The 20,397-nt window shown below is 44.5% G+C and overlaps 2 protein-coding genes across 5 annotated transcripts in view; one reads left to right on the forward strand and one right to left on the reverse strand.

Annotated features, from left to right (window-relative positions):
- Positions 1-10,327, reverse strand: part of BRD4 (bromodomain containing 4) — an 81,814-nt gene extending 71,487 nt beyond the window's left edge. For 3 of the 4 annotated variants that reach the window (XM_057538244.1, XM_057538229.1, XM_057538253.1), the window contains exon 1: positions 10,189-10,327. The gene's annotated coding sequence lies outside the window, so the exon portion shown is untranslated. Of the gene's footprint in view, positions 1-9,725; positions 9,823-10,188 lie in introns of those variants that run through there. The other variant, XM_057538235.1, reaches the window with a different exon arrangement.
- On the forward strand, positions 728-18,880 carry LOC130707225 (skin secretory protein xP2-like). Its single transcript, XM_057540449.1, has 4 exons — positions 728-763; positions 9,478-9,713; positions 9,812-10,546; positions 16,062-18,880. Exons 1-4 carry the CDS (start codon positions 728-730, stop codon positions 16,075-16,077), a joined length of 1,023 nt encoding a protein of 340 aa, XP_057396432.1. The 3' UTR covers positions 16,078-18,880.
- Positions 18,881-20,397: the final 1,517 nt, after the last annotated feature.

Below are 20,397 nucleotides of genomic sequence, written 5' to 3' on the forward strand. Positions count from 1 at the left end.
AATAAATCCAAGAGCAAGAACTATAGGAAAATGATTACTCTAGCAGTGTTTAACACTTGTTTTTGATTATGGAAATCTGAGTAAGCTTTCTGTAATACTAGAGGAATGCCAAGCAGCAGACTTTACAAGAACTTAAGTACAGAAACAGCTTAACAAATGGCAAAATTACAAGTGTACTTTTTGTGTGGATGAAGATGAATCCAGTCCACTGAAATGTTCTCCATAACAAGTTCATTCATGCAAGCATTTGCTGACGTTTATCTACCTGGTCTCTTAACCCAGTCTTCCCTGCGCTTCATTTCGTGATCTAAGCCCATCTCATCCCTGTGCTTCCTGAGGGCTGTTTTTCTGGCCAAACTGGGCTCTATCACCAGTGGCTGGAGTCCTCTTGCCCACTCAAGAGACTATTGAGACTTGGCTTGACTCCTCCCAGAGCCCCCACAGCAACTCCCTCTGTACCTGGAACCTGGAATAAACCATGTCGTTCATTTAATCCTCCACCAAGGATCTGGAATACACACATCCTTGACCATCTTCACTTTATCCTTTTTCTTGAGTAACTCATTCTAAGCTGATTTCACCTAACTCTGGTTTAAGATCAAGTATGGTAAATTAGCTTCCCTTTCAGCCATCCAAAACTTCTTGCTTCAAGTTAGGGGGTACACTCGACTTCCAGTGTAAACTATAGGCTGTTTGACAAAAATTATCCCATCTAGAATGACTCATAATGGTGAGCAAGATGCTGCTGCGGCTACCACTTGAGGTGAGCAAGTGGAGGGCAGAGATGGGATAAACGTGCCACGTTTGAGGCGAGGTGGTTCGGCATTCCCACTCTGCACATGGTCAGGGACAGGCAATGACCCAAGCCAGAGTTTTCCATCATTAGAGAGCACTACTGGGGAAGAATCACTCTTGACCTTGAGGTCAGGATATCAGAGATAGAGAACAGCTCTGATGTCCCTATTTGAGCCCCTGAATTCAGCTGTGCTCAAGGCCCACTCCAGACTTATCACATCAACCAACAAATTCCCTTTCATTTCAACCTGTTTATGCTTAGTATTTTCACCGGAGAGACCTAACCAATACAGCCATTTCCTTTAAAACTGACATCTTCACTAAAAACTTGGGAAGACACCACCTGAGAGTAAAAGACAAGTAACTTGCCTTACACATACACACACAAAATACTCTTTACATACTTCTTGTTTTGCTTGTTGCAAACTACTGACAACCCTCACCACTACGTGCTTCCTCAATTTCCCCATCCCACTCTACCCTCCAAAGTGCTTCTAGAAAAAAAAGAAACTGAAGATCAATGCAGGACTTCCCTGGTGGTGCAGTGGTTGAAAATCTGCCTGCCAATTCAGGGGACACGGGTTTGATCCCTGGTCCAGGAAGATCCCACATGCCACAGAGCAACTAAGCCCGTGGGCCACAGCTACTGAGCCTGAGCTCTAGAGCCCGCAAGTCACAACTACTGAAGCCCACGCACCCTAGAGCCCATGCTCTGCAACAAGAGAAGCCACCACAATGAGAAGCCCACACACCGCAACAAAGATTAGCCCCCGCTCGCCGCAACTAGAGAAAGCCCACGTGCAGCAACGAGGACCCAACTCGGCCAAAATAAAAAAGATCAATGCACTTCACTCGCTACTAGAAAGCATAGCCAGGACGGTCACCCTTGGGCAAGTGATGAAGAAATAGATTGCAAAATGGCCACCAAAAAAAAATTTTTTAAAAGTTTTCAGGGCTGGGGCTTCCCTGGTGGCGCAGTGGTTGAGAATCTGCCTGCCAATGCAGGGGACACGGGTTCGAGCCCTGGCCTGGGAAGATCCCACATGCCGCGGAGCGGCTGGGCCCGTGGGCCACAATTACTGAGCCTGCGCGTCTGGAGCCTGTGCTCCGCAACAGGAGAGGCCCGCGATGAAGAGTGGCCCCCGCTTGCCACAACTAGAGAAAGCCCTCGCACAGAAACGAAGACCCAACACAGCCATAAATAAATAAATAAATAAATTAAAAAAAAAAAAAGTTTTCAGGGTACCCACAGCTACCATTGACAGGTATCTAAAACGAAGTTATTTCACACTAGTCTGACAAGATTCACAGTAAGAAACAGATTTTGTCATGTACACAGTACATAAAATCACAGCAAAGGTTTTATGGGATACCCTTAGAATGTGTAACACCCTTTGACATTTCCTTTTTCTCCCCCCTGAAACAATGACTGCAACCTACTAAATTCATTTCATTACCCAGAGTGTGAAAAACACAGATATAAAATAAGAATTACTCTCTCTTAAAATCTAGATCGTGGTGAAAGTTCTCTGGAGCCCAAACCTATTCTCTCATTCTACACGTGAGAAACTGAGGCTTGGGAGGATATGTGACTGGTCCAAGGAAGGTATACAGCAGATGCAATGTGTCCAGCCCAGTTCCTTCCTTCTCTCCCTCTTGTGTGTGCACACACACGCATGCACCCACACACATGCACACACACAACTTGCACTGGCAGGTTCCACACTCCATGCAGTCTGCCTGTTTCAACCCTCACAATAACGATCTGCTCACCTGAAACGTACGCTTCCTCAAACATAGCGGAAAATGTTTTAAGTGTAAAATCCCCAAATTTATCTCACTTACACGAAACAATCTCAAAGGCCAATTCGCCCGCAAGCGTGTACGTGGTATTGCCTGGGATAGGACAACTGGGGACGTTAGTCACACACAAGGACACGGATATTACTAATTCCTGTTTCTAGAAATTACATAATACCAAGCCCAACACCTCTCCCTGGCACTGCTTCCACAGTGTACCAGTGTCTCTTGGCGTAACAGCAACTAGGAACAAATACGGAGTTTCAGCCTTTAGGGGACACCAAAACAAGAGAAGTGACCACAGGCAAAGTGAGGCCTGGACGGCTTTTCTAGAAATCCTTTATGCAGAGCAAAAGCAGCACCCTCCCACCAATCAAATATAATACAGGTCAGAGACTCCCCTACCTTCCCCCAATCTGAATATAACACAGAGGCCAGGCACCCCCACCTGTTGTCTACTCAGTCAATGCTTATTCATACAGATCCCATTTTACACATGAGGAAACTGAGGTTTAGGGAGATTATGTAACTTGCCTGAGGTCGAGGTCAAGGCCAGAAGGGAGCGGGCCTGGACTGATCCCTGACATGGACTCCGCAGTTCTCAGTACACAGCTCCACCCAAGCCCAACCAACTCTGCTAGCCACAGCCCAGAGTCCTGGAACTTCCTACACTGAGCAGAACAGGCCAACACTTGTCAAGAAAAAGATCACAGAATACCCTACACCTAGAGTGAGCTTAAAAAAGCCTTTATTTGTAAGTATGTCACAGATCAAAAAGAAGAAACAGCATATTCATTTAGGTACTCTTAATTTCCAGTTAAATGCTCAGATTTGACCAATTTCTGAAAGAAATAAATTCTCCAGTTGGGTTTAACACAAACTAAAGGCATTCCACATGGACCTGGATACTGATGGCCCCTAGTAATGGTGACTGGCATCGACTAACGGTTCTTCTGGTCAACAGGCCCAAAGTCCACCAGCAAGAACTCAGCCTCCCAGCCAGACACTCCACTTTCCTGGCTCATCATCCAACTGCCTGCCTCCTTTCCCGGGAGACCCTGACTTGTGATACAAACCTTCCTAGAGACCAGAATCCTTTCAACAAGTCCAGATGTCAACACAATTTAATTTAGGGCCAAAAGAAGCAGGGAAGGTATGGAGAGCTGCTACCCTTGTGCTCCGCAAAAACTTCCTCCATCAGCAACTTCCATTGACTGTTGCCTTTGTTCAGACAACCAGGTTTTAATAAAACGGTTAAGTTACATCTTAGGCCTGAGGATATACTGGACCACCTTCCCCTGATAGATCATTTCTCCAAACTCTGCAGCCAACAACATCCCAGGGTGGGCACCCCCAAAGCTTGCTGAATTTCCATTAGTCCCATTACCACCACTTTTAATCTCATTATCAGATAAACAAATCCTCACCTAGAAAAACCAACCCCTACTTTAAATCACCTCTCCCACTGACCTCTACTCACAGTTTACTTGAAGGAAAACGCAACATAGAGGGGGATCTGAAAGGCACCTGGCTGATCTTGGTATCACCTGGTGACATGGTTTCCAGGCATGTCAGCTGGTCCACCTTCCTACCCTCAACTGCTCTACTTTATAATACCTGGCTACCTCTTCCCACTTCTATTCTTCACCCTGGAAAATAACAGCAAATAAGTAGCTAATCTTGAGAGAGCACTGACTCATTTTATCCTCAACTGAAAGATGGAAAAATGAAGTTTGCGGAAGGCTGAGTGACAGGCGAAGGTCACAAAGCAGACAGGAGGGCCAGGATTCAAACTGGGGTGTAACTGTGCCACACTGGTGGTATCAGTCTTTGGAGCAGGGCAGCAAAAATGACACAGGACTGGACTGCCAAGAGGCTGTTCAAGCCCTCCCCAGAGCATTCAAATAACATTGGACTTCTATCACAGAGTCAGGAATTCTGCGACTTGATTTCAGGAAACAAAGTCCAACTCTGGGCAGAAGAGTAGAAAGGTCAAACAGCAAGATCGCGGAGGCTCTTCTTCTCAGAAAGCTTCAGAACACACTCAAAACCACACTTTGTTTTTACACAGTTACTATTTGTGGGGGCGGGGGGTGGAAACTGTTAAAAACCCCACCCTTATAAACAAGATGCTATCAAGCTTAGACTGGAGAAAGGGAAATTCATGGAACTTTTCTAGAAAACTAATTTGTATCAACTTTCCAAAAACACACACCCTTTGGTCTGGTGATTCCACTTCTAGATATGAAAAAAAGAGAAAACTTGAAAATCATGTCCACAAAGAGCAGAATTAAATTATGGTACATTAACATAATAGAATTCCAGGCAACCATTTAAAATAAGAGTATTTTGGAAATGTTCACAGTGTAATATTTTTTGAAAAATTAACAACACAATCCAATTTTGTTACTCACGTAGAAAAAGACTGGCACAAAAATGGGGTTAGGTAACAATAATTTTTAACACTTAACATCACCTTAACACTGTGTTTTCCAAATTTTAAAAAATGACCGTGCACTACTTTTGTTTAAAGAGAAAAACCCATACAATCTCTTTTGCAAATGATGTGGATCAACCAGTGCTATTCCCCCTCAGGATTTGGTCAAGAACAGGACAGATGGCTGCTCTGCCCTATCTTTGACACTGGACTCACTCTCCATCTATTTCTTTAGAATGGAATACATCCCATGATTTATGCTAGGACATGTGGATGCAGTTTAATCAAGTTTAATCAGTTATAGCCTGCTTGGACTGGAAAAAAAAAATTGTTTTTAAAATTAACCTTTATAACAATGGCACGAGTTTGAGGTGCAACTTCCAGACTGTTTTCTGTGCCTCACCAGCATTTCAAACTATTCTCTAACAATGTACAATTCAAAAAACCAACTGGGGATCAAATCGTGCAGGGCTTCCCTCGTGGCGCAGTGGTTGAGAATCTGCCTGCCAATGCAGGGGACACGGGTTCGAGCCCTGGTCTGGGAAGATCCCACATGCCGTGGAGCAACTAGGCCCGTGAGCCACAACTACTGAGCCTGCACATCTGGAGCTTGTGCTCCACAAGAGGCCACGACAGTGAGAGGCCCGCGCACCACGATGAAGAGTGGCCCCCGCTCGCCGCAACTAGAGAAAGCCCTCGCACAGAAACGAAGACCCTACACAGCCAAAAATACATAATTTAAAAAAAAAAAAAACAAAAACCGTGCAGACTGTACTACATGTCAACATTCTGACATCCTTGCACTTCCATTTCCTCATTCTTTTAAATGGCTACACCACATTCCATTAAGTTTTCTTTTTTTTAATCCCTCCATCAAAGTACTAGAAAAATCACTGCAGTTAAAAAGTCATTGCGCATTCTCAAAAAGTTAAGTACCATGACCTAGCAATTCCACTCCTAGATATCCATCCAAGAGAAATTAATACAAATGTCCACACAAAAATTTGTACATGAATGTTCATAGCAGCACCATTCACAATACCCAAAAAAGTGTAAACCCGAATATCCATCAACTGAATAAATAAAATGTGACATACCCATCCATACAATGGAATATTACTTAGTTATAAGAGAAATGAAATACTGATTCATGCTACAGCACAAACCTTAAAAACATTATACCAAGTAAAAGGAGCCAGCCACAAAAGGTTATGTATCGTATGATTCCTGAAATATCCAGAATAGGCAGATTTATAGAGACAGAGTAAATCGGTGGTTGCCAGGGATTGGGGGGATGGAACGTGACTGCTAATGAATAGGGATTTCTTTTTGGAGGGATGAAAATGTTCTAAAATTGGTTGTGGTGGTGGCTGCACCACTCTGAACATACTAAAAACCACTGATTTGTAGGCTTTAAATTGGTGAACTATCATTTGTGAATTATATCTCAATAAGCTTGTTATAAAAACACTAAAAAAAGATAAGGTTTTACAATATTAGTATAATACTCAAAATATAATTTATATTCAATAAATATTTGGAAAAGATAGATACATTAAGAAAGAATACATGTACCACAGAAAGTCATTGTGCAAATATCTTTTTGTCTTCCCTTACACATAGTAGAAGCTCAGGAACTAATTTGTTACCATGGATTGGCAAATCACATGAAATCAGAATATTAGAAAGGGCTCAACGTTTTTAAACAAGAAACAAAACCTTTTTACTGACAAAATGAGATCCACATTAAGAAATGCTACCCATACTTGTTTATTACCCACTTCATCTTCCTCTTAAAATACTTTTCCCAGATCAGGATTGAACCACAGCCCAAACCCACTCACTACACTTCAAACTGCTAAGTGGGAGACACACAGTACACACTGCACAGAAGCAACTGCATGCCACGCTGCTTGGACTACTAGTAAGTTTACTGCAATTAGGGATCTTAACATTACCTTAGATAAAATTCACGTCTCCTGGGCTTCCTTGGTGGCTCAGTGGTTAAGAATCCGCCTGCCAATGCAGGCGACACGGGTTCGAGCCCGGGTCCGGGAAGATCCCACATGCCGCGGAGCAACTAAGCCCGTGTGCCACAACTACTGAGCCTACATGCCTAGAGCCCGTGCTCGGCAACAAGAGAAGCCACCGCAATGAGAAGCCCGCGCACCACAATGAAGAGTAGCACCCGCTCGCCGCAACTAGTGAAAGCCCACACGCAGCAACAAAGACCCAGTGCAGCCAAAAATAAATAAAATAAATGAATTAAAAAAAAAAATTCACGTCTCCTGTTAAGTCACTACTGACCAATTATGCCCACTGTTAATATTTTACTGATTTAAAAGGAATTACTTGCACTTGATATTATGGGCATGCCGAATTCTTCCTAAATTATCCTCTCCAGTTTATTCACTCAAGGAATATTTTAGCTGCTCTTCTAAGGTGCTGAGAATACACTAGAGAATAAAAATAGACAAAGCCAAGCAAACAAAACCCTGCCCTCACGGAACTTACAGTCTAGTAAAAACAATAATAATAATTTAAGGAAATGTTATTTTTTTACAAACTCATGTCTTATGAATTAAATAAAATGCCAGCATCAGCAAAGAATCCCCACAATTCTCACCTTGCAAATGTTCAGTCTTTTCAAAACACTAAAAATCACAGATTTATTAAACATTAACTGAAACATTGAAACTATTCTCAATGACAAGCTTTTCTCTCCTTTTTATAGATTTGCCAAGAACACAAAGACAAACGTGTCAACTTTACGATTTTATTCAAAATCAGAATTTGAAACATTTCACATCCACACAATCATTACAGATAACGACAGCGGGTTGTCAGAGCAGATTTAACAGCCCAGGGTCTTCAAATCATTGGTACGAAATGGTTTTACTGAAAGTTAAAAAAAAAAAAACAACCCTCCAATCTCCTTCCAGAATTCATAAATCTCAAGTCATTCAATAACCTGAATTGTGTAACATGAAAATACTGCATCCCCTCCACCTCCAAAAGCAAAAGTGCAACTTAGTACAAAGATCACAACAACTGGCTCAAAAAGGTAACTTTTGGAAACAAAGTCTAAATTCCTCTGAACAATTCAATAATCTAGTGGAAATTTTACAAAGTGGCCAATGATTCTCTTGCAATTCTTAGGTAATTTTTCTCATCTCTATCCCAGGAAGGGAAGGTAACCACATAGACACCTGAGAACAGCCAACCCACCCTTAAAATGCAGCCACTTTCATGTTCTAACTTTCACCTGTAGGCAAAATTCCTTATCTTCAGCAATTGGCTGGGGCTGAATTCTAGCAAGATTCACACATGTGGGCTCATCTCCTCAGGTTAAGACCAACTAAAACCATCTTAAGAGACTAACTCACTCCACAGCTTGAACCCTTAGATACTTTGTTTCCTACTAAGGTTAAGGGGTATGGCAGATAACAGAGAAGCAATGCACTGTTTTAGATCAGGCTTTTCTCGATTTGGTTGAGGGAAATCATCGGAGAGGTTTTTTTCCCCAGGTTGAAGATTTGGGGGAGAAGGGGTTAGTTATCTACAATGCCTTGGTGGAAAGATAAATCCCATCCAAGTTAAACCGAAAATAAAGTTTTATCATATTACTGACAAAGTCATAAAACAGACTGTGCCATCCAAAAACTTCTCGAAACTGGTAACATATTCATAAATCCTACTGGGTATCGCTTTCTTTACAACCTCCAAGGACTAAATTCCAAGAACTAACAACTTAAGGAACCTGACAGCCCCATTCATAAAAATCTCCCAAACATTATTACAGCACCAAAGAGCCACTGGCTTAGAGGTACACTGAGACAGTTTCTGTAAACACGAACACGTAGAGCCCTCTCGAAGGTAAGCAAAGACACTTCAATTCTCATTCACTTCTCCAAGAGGTCACTTCTTGCATCCAGCACACACACAGAAGGTAACCCAAGGGCCAAGACCATACACCGCACGAGGCTGCACAAAACATTAAATGAGTAAACAAACAAAAACAACACTTCAGAAAACAATGCGTGATCTTGAGTAAAAGAGAGGTCACTCAGCAAAAGAACATGACTCATCCACGGGCCTGAACAGAAGTATTTATACTGCTCACTACACCAAAGTGGGATTTCCCATCTTCATCCAAGGCTGGGCCTTAGGAGTATCTCAGTCGGGTGAAGTTGTGTTATTTCCGTTTTGGAGGGGGGGGGGGTCATTTTATTTCGCTGAATCACAACTCCCCCACATCCCCACCCCATACCACCACCACGCACAAGACTGCAAATAGACGAGACCGTGGCGGACGTCAGCGAGCACCGACCGAGCAAAACAAAGCGCCCAGTGAGGGGCTGCCAGGCCGGGAGTGGGTGGGTAAAGGGGGCCAGGCTGGCCCCTCAGAGCACCGCTCCCGCCCCCAAGAACCTGTCTCCGGGCAGGTGTGCAGCGGCAGCCTCCTCCCTCCACCTGGGGACCAACCCCGTTCTCTGCAGAGCTCCGGGGACAGCCCGGAAGATGAGGAAATGAGGGCGGGGGCGCGCTGCCCCGGCCTGGACAAGAGGACCAAGGCACCAGGGAGCGCGTTGGGCCCGCCCCACGTGAGCGCCCGGGCCGGGGCCAAGCCCGCCCCGGGGACTGCGGCCGGGGACAGCGGCGCCTGTGACCACCACGCCGGGCTCGGACTTACCGGGGCCAGGCGCGCCGCGGAGTCCGCGGCGGCCGCTTCCTCCTCCTCCTCCTCCTCCTCCTCACTTGACAAAATGGCGGCGACAGGAAGTGCCGGGCGCCTCGGCCCGCCCCCCGCCCGCCCCCGGCCCCCCGCCCCGCCGCTGCGCCCGCGCCCCCCACCCGCGCCCCTGCCCTGCAGCCCCGCCGGAGCCGGGGGGCGGCTGCGCCAACGGCGGGGCGCCCGCGAGGCGCCCTGCCGCCAACGGCGCAGGCGGCCTTGGCCAGGCGCGAACGGCGCGGGGACGCGGGAGGCCCGCAGGCCCGAGCCCGCGTCGCCCCGGCCTCCCCGCCCCCGCGCCGCGCCGATGGCGTAGGTGCTGGCGCACCGGCCCCATTACGCAATGCAGGTTACGCGGGCCGCGCCGCGGAGCCCCGCCGGCTGCCCCGCGCCGTCCGCCGCCCCGAAGGGCACCGGTCCTCACCTGAGACGCTAGGCCGCACGCCGCCCCCGCCGGCCGCCGGCCGCCAGCCGCCGCCGCCCCCTCCTCTTCGGGGTGCCTGCGCGGCGCCGGGGCCCGCCCGCCGCTCCGCCGCGCTCACAGGCCCCGCTTGCCCGCGGGCACTGCCGGCAGCCGCCGCTGCCGCAGCCACCGCTTCGGCTCTTCGGTTGCGGGAGAGCAGAACAAACAGCCCTACCGCCGCCGCCGCCGCCGCCGCCGCCGCCAGCGCACTGACGTCACCGCGCACGCTGCGCGCGCGGTCACCCTCTGTCGCCGCCCGGCGTGCGCGCCCGAGACCGTTCCCGGCGAGAGCGAGCTCAAGAGAGCTGGCGGCCGGGAGGTGAGTGGAGAAAGCCGGTGCTCGCGGCCAGCGGGAAGATGAGAACCCCCCCCCTCTCTGACCAAGGGTGGGGACTGAGGAAAGATCTTGCAGACCCGAGGGAGGGGACCACGTCGTCGGACAGAAGGGACACCGCAGACCGAGGGAGGAGACACCTCAGAGGGAGGGGACCCCGCAGACCGAGAGGGGAGACACTCAGACCGAGGGAAGGGACCCCGCAGAACGAGGGTGGGGACCGCGCAGACAGACTGGGGAGGCACTCAAACCGAGAGAGGGGACCCCGCAGACCAAGAGGGGAGACACCTCAGACTGAGTGAGGGGGGGTCTACCTACAGACTGAGGGACGGGACCGAGGGAGACTGAAAATTGGGCCTGAGGGAAAAGATCTGAAGGCAGAGGGAGACGTCCACAAATTTAGGAAGGGACTGATGATAGACCCTCAAAGAGAAGGAGGACAGTGAGGAGAGACTCCAAAGACTGATGGCAGAGGCGGAGAAGAGACACTGTCTGAGGGAGGCCGCGCTGAGGGGAGGCTGCAGGGTGTTGAAGGAGGCTGGAGTGGGGCGGTGCTGGAACATTAAGGGAGAGAGCTGCGATGGGGGCGCTGGTGTGAGGGAAAGGAGGTGAGACCAGGCTGTCAGCAAGGCTGGGGCGGCACCTTTCTTGGTTGGCTGGCCAGCCACTGGGATCTAAAGACTGGAAGGTGCTGGACTTCGTGCCTAGGGCACTCTGCCTCCAGTTTTCCCACAGCTGACCTCCTTCTCATCCTTAAGATTCAAACCACAAGCCAGCTCCATAAAACGAAGAGATTAGGCTTAGGTTGCTTACAGTTTAAAATGACAATCCTGTTAAATTTTTCAAATGGGGAACCATAACCTCCTTTTTCCCCTTTTGCCCTTATCGTCACTCTTTTAGCATTTTAAGTCCCATCTTTTAAAAATAGCAAGCTCAGTTCTTCTAAAAAGTCTAGGTAATTAAAAAAATTCCTGATGGTCACTTCTTTCGGAACATATTGATACACTAGGATAGCAGTCAAATAGTTTTGTCCCTATCATGGTTTGCTCGCTCTTCACTAAGGGCAATCATAAATTACTGATAGGTCCTGAGCAAACTAAAGACTTTTACCCTTTATTTTATTTATTTATTTATTTATTTATTTTTGGCTGCATTGGGTCTTCGTTGCTGCACACGGGCTTTCTCTAGTTGCAGCGAGCGGGGGCTGCTCTTCATTGTGGTGCACGGGCTTCTCATTGCGGTGGCTTCTCTTATTGCGGACCACGGGCTCTAGGCACGTGGGCTTCAGTAGTTGTGGCACGCGGACTCAGTGGTTGTGGCTCCTGGGCTCTAGAGCGCAGGCTCAGTAGTTGTGCTGCACGGGCTTAGTTGCTTCTCGGCATGTGGGATCGTCCCTGACCAGGGATTGAACCCATGTCCCCTGAATTGGCAGGCGGATTCCTAACTGCTGCACCGCCAGGGAAGTCCCAAGAAGGTATCCATATAAAGCTGAGCTTACCCATAGTCGTCTTGTTGCATTATCTACTTAATTTATTGTTGTTGCTGAAAATAAATATTTTGGGAAGCATTTGGAGCTGCCAGTTTGCAAGTCACATAATAAAATCTTTTGTCACACTTCATTTTAGACAACGCCGTAATACCTAGTTGATTTACTGGACCCAACTAGAGGGCTTTTGGCTATGGCTAGAAGTCAGATCCAACCTGAAGAGAATTTGCGAGCTGTAAAGGCAGTTCCAAAAGCTTTCTCCAAAAATCTTGTAGGACAACAATGTCTCATTCTTTTTATCTTCCATAATGCATATCCTAACTCCTCACGGACAGCTCAAACTCAGAAAATGTTTATCCAGGGAATTCCCTGGCAGTCCAGTGGTTAGGACTCCAGGCTTTTACTGCCGAAGGTGTGGGTTCAATCCCTGATGGAGGAACTACGATCCCACATGCCGCGTGGCATGGCCAAAAAAAAAAAAAAAAACAAAGAATGAAACATGACGTACATAATATATTTCTGACTTTTTTAAAATATATATTATTTATTTTTAATGAAGTACTACATGAAATAATTTAAATTGAACAATACAAAAGAATATAGCAGAAAAAGTGTCCCCCTTCATTCTTCCCCTCCCCCACCAGAGTAATCACTGTTACCACTTTGATGTGTTTAGACCTGTGCTGTCTGATATGATAGCCACTGGCCACATGTGGCTATTGAATGCTTGAAATGTAGCTGGCCCAAGTTGAGATGTGCTTTAAGTGTGTGAAATACACATTGTACTTCAAAGATATAGTATGAAAAACATGCAAACTATCTCGCTATTAACTTTTTGTATTGATTACATGTTGAAATAATTTTTTATACATTGAGTTAAATAAAATATATTATTAAATTTAATTTTACCTATTTCTTTTACATTTTTAACATGGCTACTAGAAAATATGAAATTACAGATATGGCTTACAATGTATTTCTGTAGGACAGCACGGGTCTAGACTTTTTATTCTATGCAGCAGTATATCTACATATAGAAATAGTTGTGTTATAAAACAAAAGACATCATTCTGTACTTGTTAATTTGTAATATGCTTTTTTCATTTAATACATCTTGGAAGTCACTCCACATGACTACTTGGAGATCTGCCTAATTGGGAGATAACTTGGAGATAATATACAGTATTGTTATCTGGTATGGATATATCATAATTTATTTTACCATTCTCCTATTATGTACATTTAATTCATTTCCAGTTTTTCCGTCATAATAACCAGTATTACAGTGAGCATTCTTCTGCATTTCTCATTTTCTTTTCATACTTGCCAGTATTTTTACAGGTTAAAAAAATTATATAGTGTTTTCTTGAAAGCAAGGGTAAATTTATATAGCGTGATCAGCTTTGGAAAAGCTGGAGGTGTTTGATTTGCTATGGCCTGAATCCATGCCCACTTTCCAGTAAGAACTTGCCCATGAAGTTACTATAAATTCTGGAATTTATTGTTAGGTTCTAGAGACGGTGAGTAACCCAAGATCACACATTTACAGTTTAGAACTCATATCTCCTGACTCCATGAAGACTGCCTTCTCTAACCCAGAAATCGACATTTTTTGTTTGTTTGTTTTTTTGGCCTTGCCACTCAGCTTAAGGGATCCTAGTTCCCCAACCAAGGATAGAACCCACACGCCCCTCCATGGAAGGGCAGAGTCCCAACAACTGGACCACCAGGGAACTCCCAACAGATTTTGTCTGTAAAGAGCCAGGTAGTCAATATTTAGGTTTTGTGGGCCATACAATCTCTATAACATTGCCAATCTTTGTCGCTCTGTCATTGTAGTACAAAAGCAGCCATAATTAATGTGTAAATGAATGGGTGTGGCTGTGTTCCAATGAAACTTTATGGATACTAAAATTAGAATTTCATGTAAATTTCAGAAGTCACAAAATATTGTTCTTTGGGGTTTTTTTTTCAACCTTTGAAAACTATAAAAACCATTCGTAGCTGGAAGGCTGTGCAAAAACAGACAGCAGGCCAGATTTGTCCCATAGGCAGTAGTTTGCTGATCCCTGCTCTAGAACCTCAAGTGTAGAGAAATGGAAATTTCTTTACCATTATGCAGAAGTTATTCTGCTTGCAACTTTTTTTAATTAATAGTTTCGGGGGAGCAGTTTTCAATTTACATTAACATTGAGTAGAAAGTACAGAGTTCCCTTACACCCCCTCACTACCCCCATCTTGCAGAGTGTGGTACATTGGTTAGAAATGATGGGTCAATAGTGATACATTATTATTAACTAAAGTTCATAGTTTGCATTAGGGTTCACTTTTCGTGTTGTACATCCTATGGGTCTTCACAAATGTATAATGACACGTATTGACCATTATTCTTGCCAATATTTAACTCATAAGCTAGCTAAGAACAAAAATAAGCTTCAGAATAAAGCACTACAATTCTGCCAGCCACAAATAGGTACAAGATGGCTGTAAGGGTCATTTTGGTTTCTGCTACTTCGTTAACATTTACTTTGCTGTGTTTTTGCTTAGTTTCAAAGTGTTTTACAAATATCATTCACTATCACAGTTAAAATAATGAGAGTGGGGGCTTCCCTGGTGGCGCAGTGGTTGAGAATCTGCCTGCTAATGCAGGAGACACGGGTTCGAGCCCTGGTCTGGGAAGATCCCACATGCCACGGAGCGGCTGGGCCCGTGAGCCACAGCTGCTGAGCCTGCGCGTCTGGAGCCTGTGCCCCGCAACGGGAGGGGCCGCGATAGTGAAAGGCCCGCGCACCGCGATGAAGAGCGGTCCCCGCACCGCGATGAAGAGTGGCCCCCACTTGCCGCAACTAGAGAAAGCCCTCGCACGAACCGAAGACCCAGCACAGCCAAAAATAAATAAATTAATTAATTAAATAAATAAATTAAAAAAAAAAATAATAATAATGAGAGTGCTGGAAGACCTAGTGTGAAGAGCCATACAATTGCAATTTTAAAAAGGCAGTGTTTTTTTTAAAAAAGTTTCAAAGTGGAAAGAAAATGCAAATGTTGCACATGGGATAAAAGTACTCAAGAGGAAGGAGTCAGGAAGTCAAAGAAGGAATGATAGTAGGAGCTCTTATATACTGCTCGGTTGGTTCAATCATTTTAGAATACAGGTTGGCCTTGTCTGGTGAAGTTGAAGCTCTGCACACTCTACGGCCCACTAATTCCAGTCCACGGAAACTCTCAATGACACACTTAAGAAAGTTCAGCATAGTGCTCTTCCTAAGAGCCCACGCTGAAAACAACCCAAATGTCCACCTGGTAGAATGAATAGATCGTAGTATAATGAAAATGAACAAATCACAGCCACACACAACAACACAGATGAAACTTACATACATAATGGGAAAACCAAAGAAGCAAGGCATACATGATGATTCCATTTCTATGTTGATTTCTAAAACATAAAAATAGACTGAGGTTTTTAGGGAAATAAAACTATACAGTTACCTGTTGCCTGAGGAGGTCTGAGCCGAGGATCCATCATCATCGAAGTCCTCTGTGGAGTTAGGAGGACCGCTGCTTCTGCTTCTTTCTTTTATTTGGATGTGTTCTGGGCAAGAGCCAGTGGAGGTGTGGGGACTATAAAGGAAAACAAGCAGGTAATTACCACTGGTTACTTGAGAGAGTGATCAGGAAGGGATGAGGAGAATGGTGTGGGTGGCCAGTTTCTGAGGTATAGTGTTAGTCTATTTCTTTTTAAAATTTATTTTCCAAATTGAAGACCTGGCATGGCCCTGCTGAGTCACGTGTGTGTGTGTGTGTGGGGGGGGGGTAAAAAACACAATGTGAGATCCACCCTCTTAAACTGTTAACTGTACAGTACTATTAAACTATAAGCACAGTGTTGTACAGCTGGTCTTTTTCATCTTACGTGACTGGAAAGTATTCTGCTTCTTGACTGTGCATTTGACTGTGCATTCACTCTACTATATGTTTTATGCATATTTGTATTATATTTAATTTTTTTAGGGATAAAAAAGAATGAATCATATAAACAAGGAAAACTGTGCCTAAGTGAAGAGAACTGAACAGAAAAGGCTAATGATGAAGTTGACATGGACAAACTTCTGACTGTATGGCCAGGAAATGAGCGGCATTGCAAGATACCTTCTACTTTAAGACTCACACAGAAGGCTGGCAATTTGAAAGCTTAGAGGCTAAGCATGGTGGAAAGTGTTCCTGATAAAATTTCGGTCATGAGCCACTAATGGTCCCAGGGATTCAAGCCCTTATGGAATCATCATGGCATCAAAATGAATGACAATGGGTCAAGTGAGGTTGCTCCAGCTGCTAAAAAATTCTCTTCAGCATTTACTGAACAGAAAAGGTTTCTTGCCTTGACAGATCTTCACTATAGTTGAAACCAGCCTATTTTGGTGAAGGATGCCTGATAGAATTTATTTCAGCAAAGACTTCATGTGGGAATAACCTGCTCTCATTGGTGTAAGTACAAGTCAGGACTGAAAGCTTACATCTCTTTTACTCCTTTCATCTTCAAGACAAATGGGCTGAAGAAGCAGGTTCTTGGAATCTAATACGTTTGTAAGAAGAGCATCTGTATCTAGATTTATACTAGTATTGTCTGGTAGCCAGCTTTCAAAAATGGCCCCCATTGATTACCCTTCTTTAATCTCCTCCCTTTGAGTGTGGTCTGGACCTAGTCACTTGTTGATAACAAAGAGATTATGGCAAAAAAAAAAAAAGATTATGGCAAAAGTGATGGGATGTCACTTTCATGATTAGGTTATAAAAGACTGACTTTCATCCAGCTGGACTCTCTTTTGCCTTCTCAGCTTGCACATTTTGATGAAGCAAGCTGCCATGTAGGAGAGGCCCAAGGGACTGAACGTAGCTTCTGGTTAATGCCAGCAAGGGACTAAAGCCCTCTATCCAACAGCTGCAAGGAACTTAGTTCTGCCAGCAAACACAATAACATTGAAAGTAGATCCTTTCATAATCAAGCCTTCAGATGAGACCACAGCCTTGGCCAACACTTTGATTGCAGCCTTGTTAATTCCAGCTAAGCCACACCTGACTCCCAGAAATTGTGAAATAATAAGTGTGCTTTAATTTTATGACACTAAATTTTGGAGTACATTGTTATGTGGCAATAGATAACTAAGAACATACATCCTGGGACCAAATATCCCCTTTCCCTAGGGAAGACATATTTCAGCCTTAGTGGGGTTGATGAATAGTGTGGCAAGCAAATTCTTCCTTCTCCCAAAATATCCCCTTTGTTCCTCTGGTTTTGCATTGTTAAACTAGACAAAGTATATTTCAAATACTGGGGAATATTGTGGTCTTAGTTCTTTTGAGACAAACAGTATTGTCATTTAAATTCTCTTCCAATCGGAAGGAATTAGGAACTTATGTCTCTCTAAGGAGGCTATAGTTTTCCTTATGGGGACTATTGTAGTAAACAATTCACACATTCTGTTACCCTGAAGTTAGTCATTGGCCCTTGGGGGTTACCTCTAGAGAGGAATTGTTTCAAAAATAATTTCATGGCAGCAAATAAGGGAAATTTATGATACACTTGTGAGCTCTCTATCTTCCCTCCTATTTAGAGAAATGCTCCCAAATCTTTGTAGGTATCTAAGAAGCTAAAATCCTCAGGCACTTCCCATGGGACAAGTTGAAGATCTGTCCTGAGTGGGTATCTGTGGGCAGGTTACAGACCAAAGACTTGATACATGCGTCCACAATGCCTATGCCCTGCAGACACTCAATACTCAATATGTTGACCTGTTACTCATAAAGTTAGATTCCCAAAAGAAGATGTTATGTACTTTATGTTCTTTATTTACAGAATCCAGCTTAAATGGATTGGCTGGAATTAGAGTATCTACAGGAACATAGACAAATGGTCTTCCACGTAAACTTAAAGGAATTCACAGTTAGGAGAATGATTACTAAGGATATAAGTAACTTTTTAAAAAAATGTTGGGAATTCCTGGCAGTCCAGTGGTTAGGAGTTGGCGCTTTCACTGCTGAGGGCCTGGGTTCGATCCCCAGTTGGGGAACTAAGATCCCACAAGCCATGTGGCACAGCCAAAAAAAGTTACAAGGATGCCAACACTGTAGTGGGAGTTCTAGCCAGAGCGATCAGGCAAGGAAAAGATATAAAGGCATCCATATAGGAAAGGAAGAAGTAAAACAATCTCTATTCACAGATGACATGATCTTATACATGGGAACTACAAAAGAATGGACCAAAAAAAACTTTCAGGGCTATTAAGCAAATTCAGCAAAGTTGCGGGATACAAGATCACACAAAAATCAGTTGTATTTCTATACACTAGCAATGAACAATGAAAAATTAAATTAAGAAAACAATTCCAGGGAGTTCCCTGGTGGTTCAGTGGTTAAGACTTGGTGCTTTCACTGCTGTGGCCCTGGGTAAAATTTACAGAAAGAAAATTCCATTTACAATTGCATCAAAAGAATACTTAGAAATACATTTGACAAAGTAAGTGCAGAAGTTATACACTGAAAACTACAACACTGCTTAAAGAAGTTAAAGAATAATTAAATAGTGGAGGGACTTCCCTGGTTGTGGTGCAGTGGCTAAGATTCCACGCTCCCAATGCAGGGGGCCCAGGTTCAATCCCTGGTTGGGGAACTAGATCCCACGTGCATGCTGCAACTAAGAGTTTGCATGCCACAACTAAGGAGCCCGCCTGCCGCAACTAAGACCTGGTGCAACCAAATTAATTAATTAAAAAAAAAGAAATAGTGGAAAGACATCCATGCTCATGAATTGGAAACCTTAATATTTTTAAAATGGCAGTACTCTCCAAATTGATCTATAGATTCAACATAATTCCTACCAGAATATCAGCTGACTTCTTTGTAGAAAATAAGATAACCCGGGCTTCCCTGGTGGCGCAGTGGTTGGGAGTCTGCCTGCTAATGCAGGGGACACGGGTTCGAGCCCTGGTCTGGGAAGATCCCACATGCCGCGGAGCGGCTGGGCCCGTGAGCCACAATTGCTGAGCCTGCGCGTCTGGAGCCTGTGCCCCGCGACGGGAGGGGCCGCGATGGAGAGGGGCCCGCGCACCGCGATGAAGAGCGGTCCCCGCACCGCGATGAAGAGTGGCCCCCGCTTGCCGCAACTGGAGAAAGCCCTCGCACGAACCGAAGACCCAACACAGCCAAAAATAAATAAATAAATAAATAAATAAATAAGAAAATCTTTAAAAAAAAAAAAAAAAAAAAAAAGAAAATAAGATAACCCTAAAATTAATATGGAAATTCAAGGGACCCAGAATAACCAGAACAGTCTTGAAAAAGAGGAAGAAAATTGGAACATTCACACTTCCTGATTCCAAATCTTACTGTAAATCTACTGTGTGGTATTGGCATAAGGATAGATATATAGAGCAAAAGAATAGAATTGGGAGTACAGAAATAAACCCATGTAGCTATGGGCAACTGACTTTTGACAAAGGTGCCAAGACCATTCAATGGGGAAAGACTCATCTATTTGACAAATGGCGCTGAGACAACTGGATAATCACATGGAATAGAATGACGTTCAACCCTTACTTCACACCATATACAAAAATTAACTCAAAATAGACCATAGACCTAAATATAAGGGCTAAAACCATAAAACTCTTAGAAGAAAACGTAGGGGTAAATCTTCACAGCTTTGGATTTGGCAATGACTTCTTACATATGACACCCAAAGTACAAGCAACAGGGAAAAAAGATAAATTAGGATTGAACCAAAAACAAAAATTTTTTGCATCAAAGGGCACTATGAAGAGAGTGAAAAGACAGCCCACAGAATGGAAAACAATATTTGCAAATCATACCTCTGATAAGTGTTTAGTATCCAGAACATATAAAGAAATCCTACAACTTAACAAGAAGACAGGGACTTCCCTGGTGGCGCAGTGGTTAAGAATCCACCTGCCAATGCAGGGGACACGGGTTTGAGCCCTGGTCCGGGAAGATCCCACATGCCGCAGAGCAACTAAGCCCATGTGCCACAACTACTGAGCCTGCACTCTAGAGCCTGTGAGCCACAACTACTGAGCCCACAAGCTACAACTACTGAAGCCTGTGCGCCTAGAGCCCATGCTCTGCAACAAGAGAAACCACCACAATGAGAAGCACGTGCATTGCAACTAAGAGTAGCCCCCACTCGCCACAACTAGAGAAAGCCCACGTGCAGCAACGAAGACCCAACACAGCCAAAAATAAATAATTAATTAATTAATTAAAAAAACCAAACCCAAAAAACCACAATGAGGAAAGTCTCTGGCAGGCCAGCGGTTAGGGCTCCGCGCTTTCA

Source organism: Balaenoptera acutorostrata, chromosome 2 (assembly GCF_949987535.1).
Source record: "Balaenoptera acutorostrata chromosome 2, mBalAcu1.1, whole genome shotgun sequence".
Classification (NCBI taxonomy): domain Eukaryota; kingdom Metazoa; phylum Chordata; class Mammalia; order Artiodactyla; family Balaenopteridae; genus Balaenoptera; species Balaenoptera acutorostrata.